This window comes from Meles meles, chromosome 9 (assembly GCF_922984935.1).
Source record: "Meles meles chromosome 9, mMelMel3.1 paternal haplotype, whole genome shotgun sequence".
Classification (NCBI taxonomy): Eukaryota; Metazoa; Chordata; class Mammalia; order Carnivora; family Mustelidae; genus Meles; species Meles meles.
In genome coordinates, this window is record NC_060074.1 from 39,623,307 (window position 1) to 39,633,555 (window position 10,249).

The 10,249-nt window shown below is 37.3% G+C and overlaps 1 protein-coding gene across 2 annotated transcripts in view; it reads left to right on the forward strand.

Moving 5' to 3' along the window:
* The window catches only part of PSMD1 (proteasome 26S subunit, non-ATPase 1), a 93,147-nt gene that overhangs the window by 22,984 nt on the left and 59,914 nt on the right, over positions 1-10,249 (forward strand). For both annotated transcript variants that reach the window (XM_046019073.1, XM_046019072.1), the window contains exons 13-16: positions 1,108-1,219; positions 1,744-1,940; positions 3,154-3,249; positions 4,261-4,325. In XM_046019073.1, coding sequence (XP_045875029.1) covers positions 1,108-1,219; positions 1,744-1,940; positions 3,154-3,249; positions 4,261-4,325 — 470 coding nt within the window. The remainder of the gene's footprint in view (positions 1-1,107; positions 1,220-1,743; positions 1,941-3,153; positions 3,250-4,260; positions 4,326-10,249) is intronic.

Consider the following 10,249-nt stretch of genomic DNA (forward strand, 5'->3'; position numbering starts at 1 on the left):
TAGAAGGCTATTAGGAGAGTAGGTAAGTAAGCCAGACAGCTTTGTCCTTTGATTTCAGTGAAAAGATTGAGGCCAGTAGGATCATCTGTCTTACCTAATAAGCTCCTCATCCACAAATACTATGTACATTTATTTATATCTTTGCCTCATTTCCTCTGGTCTCAGGTATAGCTTTTCTTATCAGACAAAGCTCCTGTGGTTGCCAGCAATAGAAACTTCCACTGATTAACTTCAAGCAAGGAGTGTATCGAAAGTAGCTTATATAATGAAAGGAAAAGCAGATAAACCAATTCTTGCAAAAGTTAAGAGCCAGGACGGTTTTAGGGATCTAGGTAACAGGAACTAATGAATCATCTCTCTAGGGCCCTACTGTCAGGATGAATGAACTTGATATGGTTTTGAGTCACTTCACTAAGGAAAGATTAAAATTTTAGCGAAAGAGCATCTGAGTAGTCTGTTTTGGGTCACAGTCCACAGTTTGGGTAGGGGAAGGTGGGTGTTTATTAAATGGCAATCCCACCAAGACTAACCAATGGGAGAGGAGTATTTTCCAAGCAAGATTGGGGTGCTGTCACCTGTAAATGGAGACTGTGCACTCAAAAATCATACATGACTGCTAAAGTGTCCCTCTTGAAATAAAGACCTACTTTTGCCCTTGACCCCATTTTTTCCCCACTTCCTTACAACCATGGTCTGTTAGATACCCTTTCTCCTCTCTTCAGGCTCCTTCCCCTCAGCCCATAAGTATATTTAGGTCTCACCTATCCTAAAAAAAAAAAAATCTTTCTTTGACCCTTGCTTCTCCCTCTTAGTTACCATATTTCTCCCCTTCTCATGTAAACTTACTGAAAGAGACCTGTACCTTCTAACTCCACTTTCGTACTTTCATTCATTTCTCAACTTACTATTATTTTGTATCAGCAAGCATCATTCTTTTGAAACTGAAATTGCCGAGGTTACCACTGACTATCTGGTTCGCAAATACTTTGCTCATTCTCACTAGGTCAACTGTTCTGCGTGTTTAATATCATATTTTTAAATCAGAATGAAAGCTTGGACTTTTAAGTACAGTGTTCTGAATCAACAGAGCCCATGCTTTTCCCCTAGATTGTTCGACATGGTGGCAGTCTGGGCCTTGGTTTGGCTGCCATGGGGACTGCACGCCAGGATGTGTATGATTTGCTAAAAACAAACCTTTATCAGGATGATGCTGTGACAGGTAAGTGTTTCTTTCCAGAAACTAGGATTAACTAATATAACTTTATTTTCTATTTATATTTTGTAGCCTCTTAAAAATCTAATAGATTACTTGTAGAAGGGAATGGGTTTTGCCCTGTTTGTCAAATTCATAAAATAGGTTTTGTGATACATAGGTTTTAAAAATGACATATCCTGTGTATCTTTCTATATAGCTGACTTTTGCAAATAGAAATTTATTACAGTGACGTACTTGATACTTGAGTCTCAGAACTACCTATACTGCATGGTGATAATGTAGAATAATGTCATTATGTCTCCTTTGAAATCGTTGTAGGATTCAATGAGGTAATCTATCAAGATTTAAAAGGAAAATAGCTATAAATATGTGGATGTGCTTTTTATCAAATGGTTTGAAAAAAATGCTACCAGAACTAATGGCTGTTTTGATATGTGATGATAATAAGTGCTACTTCCAGTAAGCTATCTTTCATTGATTTTAGATACATAATTTTTATTTTTTAATGTTTACTTTTTACTCACTAGGTGAAGCAGCTGGCCTGGCCCTAGGTTTGGTTATGTTGGGCTCTAAAAATGCCCAGGCTATTGAGGACATGGTCGGTTATGCACAGGAAACTCAACATGAGAAGATTCTGCGTGGTCTTGCAGTTGGCATAGCATTAGTAATGTATGGGAGGATGGAGGAAGCTGATGCTCTCATTGAATCTCTATGCCGGGATAAGGTGAGATGATACATTGTTTATCCTTTTCTCCCTGCAGTTCATCACACCCTGTTTATCACCCACATTTAGAGAAGCACTTTCATTAGAAATTATCTCTGTTCCCATCAGAACACCTAGCTACACATGTTGATGAAACTCCTTGCAAGATATATAAAGCCTAATGGAACATAGGAAAGGAGAGCACTGATTAAAACAGGTTAATAGGACTAATTTGAGAATTTTAAATTAAGACTTCAGATCAGTAATTTTCAGATAAGCAGATCCAGAAAAGTTCTTTAGAAATTTACAAGTTGATTGCCTTTAGAAATAATATTTTTGGGGGGCGCCTGGGTGGCTCAGTGGGTTAAAGCCTTTGCCTTCAGCTCAGGTCACGATCCCAGGGTCCTGGGATCGAGCCCCACATCAGGCTCTCTGCTCGGCAGGGAGCCTGCCTCCCCCTCTCTCTGTGCCTGCCTCTCTGCCTACTTGTGATTTCTGTCAGTCGAATAAATAAAATTTTTTAAAAAAAATAATATTTTTGAAATTACTTCATAACCATTTAATAAGGTATAAAGTTTACCTCATTGTTTTTTGTGTTTTTTTTTTTTTGTTTGTTTGTTTTTAAAGTTTACCTCATTGTTTTTTCATCAAAAACCAGTGCCATCCTCTATACTTATTTATCTGGGTGAGGTTTTTCGTTGCTTTTTGTTTTATTTCATTTGGATAGTGGTATTGTGTGTGGTGGGTAGTGAGTGGTAGCTAATGCTGTCCTCTATAGTCTGGTAAAAAGAATCACTGTTAATAGTTAAGTGACAAAACTGCTCATTATTTTGCTCAGCTCTCAGACGTCATATCTGCTCCCCTTAGCCCTCAAGAATTAAGTAAGCAAGTTACAATGTAGAATTAGAAGCAAGCTTCTTTGTTACTTGTTTAATAAATGGAAGCTGAGTATGAGAAGGTAGTTAAGTGTTGGTATTGGACTTGAGTTGATACTTCTAGTCAGTGTAAGGCAGTACAGGCACATTGCATAGTGTTGGGAATTAAAAGGAGTTAATTCCTCCTGTATTAGAGTTTGTATTTCCACATTCATTTAGAAAATTATGAACCACAAAATCATTCTTCCAATTTCTTACCTAAAACCAACTCTCCTGGTGGATGTAGCTGTGCCAGTTAGACTGTAGAAGTCACTGTTTGAAATGACAATTTGTCGATTGATGTAGATTATTCTTCTTAGGACCCAATTCTTCGAAGATCTGGAATGTACACCGTAGCCATGGCTTACTGTGGCTCGGGTAACAACAAAGCTATTCGACGCCTGCTCCACGTTGCTGTAAGTACTCTTCCTCGAGTAGAGGTAGAAAGGACAGTTTGCAGATGGACAGTAAAATGTCTAGGCTGCTGCAGCACCCACACTGCATGACTAGCATGAGTGATGTCAGGTTCAGATTCTCACTCACTGGACACAATCAGCTGTAACCTAAGCACCAAGTATAGAGCAGAAAAACAGTATGTCAGTACAAATAGAAGTCCTTAAAATCATTCAGGGGCAACTTCTGAAAACCAGCTCCAAAGGGCACCCTCATTTCTAAGGGACAAGACCACGTGAGTATGTGCAGCTACCCTAGGATAGGGAAATCTAATGAACAGTAAAAACCACTTCTTTTTATAGCTTCCACATATCGTTAGGGAACATACCCTATTACAAGAGCTACCCTGCACAGGAAAGCCAATGCCCATGTTTTCCAACAGGCTTTTCCCATCCCTAGTCCTCCCAACCCAGATAGAGCTTATGAACAATAGTGTTGCCTGGTAACGCAGCGGACACTGTACATATGTCTTAACTTAGTAGGTTTCTACCATCTTGGTTCCAGGAGAAGTTAAACCTCAGGTCATCTTCCCACACAGAAAAGTATTAGAACTATTACTATCTTCTTCCCAGAGATACGCACATCTCATAGTATTTATTATTAATTTATTTTTTATCAGTACAGCATGTGGTATGTTGTAAATTGTGGATGTTTGTGTTTTGCTTGAATTTAGAACACACTTTTTTGGAAAACAACACTGAAGGAATGGTTAGATTTTCAGTGTCGCCTGCAAAAGGCATAGTACAGCTGAAATAATCTTTAGAAGTAGCCCTGGTTCTTAAACTTCACCAAGCTTAAAGGGCTTCCAAGTCCTGAAATAGGGTATTTCAGACGAGTTTTTCCCAAGTTGAGGGAAGACATTCTAATATTAATGAGATCTGATTTACATTTGAATGATGTGAGCCTCTCATATCAGTTAATTCTAGTAATAGAATGCATGGTATAATGTAACCATCCTTTAAAATTTTTCGTAGGTAAGTGATGTCAATGATGATGTCCGGAGGGCAGCAGTAGAATCACTTGGGTTCATTCTGTTCAGGTAATAATTTCTAACTTCTGGTTCTCTTTATAGTCCTTTTTTTTTATAGTAACTAAACAGAAACTAAGTATCTGAGGGATATATCTAGGTTTAGAGTGAAGACCATTTAACAATAAGATTAGTATTATTGATCTGAAAAAGAAGCAAGTGTGTCCTGAGAGTCCAAGAACCTATTTGAAAAGTAGTGAAATGACTTTATTATTTCTGTTTTTTTTTTATAACATTCCCTGTGTTTGCTTAAATTTTTAAATCCAAATAGCATGTTTAGTACTCCTCTTTCCATACACATTGGTAATTCAAATGGGATCCTGTATCTAACATAGGGTTATAGAGTTCTTGAAGCTCTTTAATGAGAATAAAAGGTAATAAGCTTTGTTTCAAAGCAGAAGGGTGAAAGTTTTGCAGATTTAAGAAAACAATTTTGGACTTGAGATTTGGAGATGCTCTTGGCATAGGATAGTTGTGATTAAGAGGACATACTCTGAAACCATTTTGCTGGGATTGAATCCTGGCTCTGCCACTTCAAGCTGAGTGACTTTGGGCTTGTTAGCCTTTTTGAGCCTCCAATTTCTCATCTGTAAAATGGGTGTAACTATAGTACCTATTTAAGAAGTGTGTTTTTGGGGTGCCTGGGATTGAGTAGGGCTCCCTGTTTAGCAGGGAGACCGCTTCTCCCTCTTCTCCCTCTTCTACTGCCCTTCCCCCTGCTTGTGCTATTTCTGTCTCTCTCTCTCAAATAAGTAAATCTTGGGGGGAAAAAAAAGAAGTGTGTTTTTGGATGAGTAACTGAATTAATACCTAAAGCCCTTAGAACAGCCTCTGGCACTAAGTGTTATTTAAGCGTATGACAGTAGTGGTAACTCTAACGGTGCTGGCAGATGCAGTAGTACTTTTTGCAGCTCTTATCTGCTTATCTCCAATCTCAAGTACCATTGTTTCTTCTGGTTAAGATACTTTATATTAAAATCTAGCAAAGGCAAATTAAAAGTACTTCTTTTAGCTCTATTTGGACACTGCTTATTGTAGCTCATTTGTGATGGAATTATACCAAAAAATAAGTTCCCAAGGTACTTGTTAGATGAGATAGTTAGATGAGTCTCACTCACGTCCTTTTAATCTCTGGAGTAGATTGTCTCCCACATTCCTGGGAGTGGACTTTGTTGTAAAGGTCATAATACAGTTCAACAAAGATTGAACATCCATTGTGAACTGGCTACAGGAACTTCTTCGTAACATCTTAGATAGGAAGTTACTCCATTTATCAAGTTACCAGATAGGCTGTAAGATATTTTACTCCTCTGTGGATAAAAATTTTGAATAAAACAGCGAAGTACTGACCTATATGATATGGTAATCAGGTTTCTCCTTACACTGGTTTTGTTGAATAAGGTTGTTCAGCCACATGCCAACCTCTTTCATTGTGTTCTCTAAATCTCTTTTGTTCATGTTGTTCACAAAGACACTAGAGAGCCTTCACTAAATCTAAAGACAGTATTTACACAGATCTACTAAGTCTGATACCTCCAAAATAAGATAAGCGATTAGTTGGTTATTATTGTTTTTGTAATCCATAGAAGTGTCATATCATTGATTCTTTTTTTTTTTTTAAGATTTTATTTATTTATTTGACAGAGATAGATCACAAGTAGGCAGAGAGGCAGGCAGAGAGAGAGAGAGGGAAGCAGGCTCCCTGCTGAGCAGAGAGCCCAATGTGGGGCTCGATCCCAGGACCCTGAGATTATGACCCGAGCCAAAGGCAGCGGCTTAACCCACTGAGCCACCCAGGCGCCCCTCATTGATTCTTTTTCTAAGGTATAACAAAACCTATGTTCCTTAAGCTGTTCCACATTTTTTTAAAAGATCTGCAATAGACTCCACACTTAGTTTCTTGAGTCCTCTTACTGTTCTTGAACATAGACTATTTAGCCACTTATAGTCTTTTTGTACCTTTGCCATTCTCTATTTTTTCTCAGATTTGTCAGCAGTGGTTCCATAACTACAACCACAAGTTCTCTTTCAGGGAGGTGATTCATTTAGCTTACAGAGCTGAACTCATTTAAGGCAGCCAGTCTTTGCACCTGTTTTACTTTTTTAAAAAAATTGTATTTCTTTATTTGAGAGAGAGAAAAAAAACACAAGCAGGAGGAGCAGAGAGAGAGAATCTGAAGCAGAGCCTGTTGGCGGGGGGAGCCTGATGCAGGGCTTGACCTCATGACCCTGAGATCACAGCCTGAGCAGAAACCAAGAGTCGGCAGCTTAACCAACTGCCACCTGGCTGCCCAACCTGTTTTTCATTTTGATCAAGCTTCACAACATTACTTTTTATCTTTCTGGTCCAAATATCATTCTCCTAAGGGAGAAAATAAGTAAAAATAGAAGCTGGATAGTTCTGTTTTCTCCCTGTCCATTTTCTGGTGTATTATTTTAGCCACAAACTGTGACCCTGATCTTTCACTGATTTTGCTCTGGAGTTTAGATCCAAGGATAGGAGTGCTGTTGTGGGGGGGGGGGGGGGAGTATTATTGCTATCTAGAGAGGGTTTTTTGTTTTAATTCTTATCAGAGAACTAGATAATTTTTATTTGGAAAGTATATTTTTCTAGGGGTACCTTTAGTAACTGTTGGTTTGTGTAAACAATCTTACTCATGATGGTCTCTTCCTTTGTTTTGCTTCTATATTGTCACAGTTACTAATTCCTCTTGGTGATTTTATATTTCATATCCTATATATCAGTGGCATGGTGTATATATTCTGCTACAGAGGAAGCTGAGCTTTGTGAAAACTGTTTTTCTTCCCTTTTTAACCTGACAGCGCTTTGCTCTCCAATTAACATTCAATTCTGCCTTTGCACTTCCTGTAGCTCACACTCATGCTAAATTCCCAGTTTGGGCAGCAGATGTCTTCCATGAGCTGCATAAAAGTCTAAAGGCTTTGTTTAGTTTTTTGGGTTTTTTTGTGTGTGTGTGTGTTTTTGTTGTTGTTGTTGTTTGTTTATTTGTTTGTTTGTTTTTACTACCTAGACTAGTGAGATCCAGCTAATGAGTGGTTCTATATGCTTGTTATTTCTAAGGGACCATTCTGAGTTCTGTTTTCATAATATGACTCTTTATAAGTAGAAGAAACTGGACTTTAGAGATGGTTTTGTCTGAAAGTTATAGATTTATAGATGAAAAAAATTAAATGTAATCAACTTAGGAATTGCAATTGAAACCAAATTCTCAAAATTCTCAAAATTTTAGATTAGTGCCGTTTCCTGAGACTGAGAATTTTTAAAGGTGGAAGAAGCTTAGAAATATTTTTTTTTAAAAAGAAGGAAATTGAAAAAAAAAAAAAAAAGAAGAAGAAGAAGAAGGAAATTGAATTCCAAAATAGTTAATAAAATTTCTCATTGTCATAGGACTAACTGGTACAACTGAAATTCAAAACAGATCTTATTATAGACCAATGCTTTCTACAGCATGCCTTTCCATCAGAGTACTATTTTCCTAAGCAACTTTCATAGAACATTTTTATTCTCAAATTTTCTCATTACCTTTAATATTTGGAAAGTTTCTATCCTATCTCTTAAGAACAGTAAAAGTTTTCTGATGCACCATCATTTACTTTCTTAGAATGTGCTCCATTTTACCATTTCTTTCCTTTTAGATGTTACATATTACTTTTAAAATAACTGCAGACATTTGACCTTCTTGAACCATAATATATATTTTTTATTAACATATATTATTTGCTTCAGGGGTATAGGTCTGTGAATCATCAGCCTTACACAATTCACAGCACTTACTAAAGCATATACCCTCCCCCGCGTCCGTAATGCAGCCACCCTCTCCCTCCCCACCCCCCAGCAATCCTCAGTTTGTTTCCTGAGATTAACAGTCTCTTATGATTTGTCTCCCTCCCCAGTCCCATCTTGTTTCATTTTTTCCCTCCCCCCATGACCCCCCGACCTGCTTCTCAAATTCCTCATATCAGAGAAATCATATGATAATTGTCTTTCTCTGATTGACTTATTTCGCTCAGCATTATACCCTCCAGTTCCATCCACGTCGTTGTAAATGACAAGATTTCGGGTTTTTTGATGGCTGCATAGTATTCCGTGGTATATATGTACCACATCTTCTTTATCCATTCATCTGTTGATGGACATCTAGGCTCTTTCCACAGTTTGGTATTGTGGACATTGCTGCTATAAACATTGGGGTTCATGTGCCCCTTTGGATCACTACATTAGTATCTTTAGGGTAAATACTCAGTAGTGTGATTGCTGGGTCATAGGGTAGCTCGATTTTCAACTTTGAGGAACCTCCGTACTATTTTCTAGAGTGGCTGCACCAGCTTGCATTCCCACTAACAGTGTAGGAGGGTTCCCCTTTCTCTACATCCTTGTCAACATCTGTTGTTTCCTGACTTGTAAATTTTAGCCATTCTGACTGGTATGAAGGGAGTATCTCACTGTGGTTTTGATTTGTATTTTCCCTGATGCTAAGTGATGTTGAGCACTTTTTCATGTGTCTGTTGGCCATTTGGATGTCTTCCTTGCAGAAGTGTCTGTTGAACCATGACTTTTTAAATCTTCTTTTTAAGTCTACTTATTGGACGTGAGTACTGAAAACATGTGGGTGAACATGTATTTGTACTTCAACTTAGATGAAATTGTCTTGTGGGAAACTAACAGTTCTCATGTCTATTATCTTCTTTACCCTCAGATAGTCCAGGGAGTTACAGTATTTTCAGTGTTTCTTTCTACTGATGTTTTTGTGTTATTTGTTCTTAATATATAAGATAAATATTGAGAATTAAGTAAAAAACATTTTTGCCCTGGTGAAATGAATCTAGAACATTTTTGTGTAATAAGTAGGTGATTATTAGGCCCACTGTTATCTGTCCAGTAGGAGATTTTATTATAGCTATAGTTATAACTATTATAACTCTTTTTATAGTACTGTGTTTGGCATTAGCTGAAACTCAGTTGGAACTGAACATAGTATGAACTATTTTAACTTGACATTGGAAAGGAAAGTGAAGAAACTAGTTAAAAGAAGCATTGGTCTTTACATACTTATTGAGATTAAGTTTCTATAATGATCTGATATAAACTTTTTTTTAAAGATTCTACTTTTTTATTTATTTATTTTAGAGAGAGAGCATGGGAGCATGAGTGGAGGGAGGGGCAGAGGGAAAAGGAGAAAGACTCTCAGACAGACTCTGTTGCTGACTGCAGAGCCCAATCTGGGGCTTGATCTCCTGATCCTGAGATCATGACCTGAGCCAAAATCAAGAGTCAGACCATTAATCAACTGAGCCGTCCAGGTGCCCCTGATGTAGACTTTTCTTAAAATTAGACAATCCTGGTCATCTCTGCTATGACTTAAGCTCTTAAAATATAAAACTGGATATTTCTCAATGTGTACATTAATATGCTTTCAGATATGAATGGGTCTTGCAAGATGTGAGGGAGATTCTTGGCACAGACTTTTTTATACCATAGAGAAATGGGTTCCTTGAATAAAAAACGTTGCACCATCATGGATGCTTAGAATTTGAAGGAACCCCCAGCAGTTAGTTACTACCAAATGTGTGACTCATCTTTACAATATTGCCATTCACAATTTTGTATCAATTCAATACATACTCTCTGTATTCTGCCTCAGTGTCTTTGTGTCTGTGTTCTTGATGCTATAATTTCCTTACTTTAATTTTGTCTTTTTCACTCATTTTCTAATTAATGATAAATATAAAAGCAAATGAAAGGTTTTTAAAAATTATTTTTCTAAAGGAATACAGTTCTACTCTTTTTTCTATGAAGTTAAAACTAGTCTTTTGGTTGCTATTGGTGTGGTTAACTTCTCAGATTTGCTTATAACAGAAGAATCAGTTGTGTATCAAAGTGGCAAAAGATTGTGCTATGTTGTACTTTTTCAGAA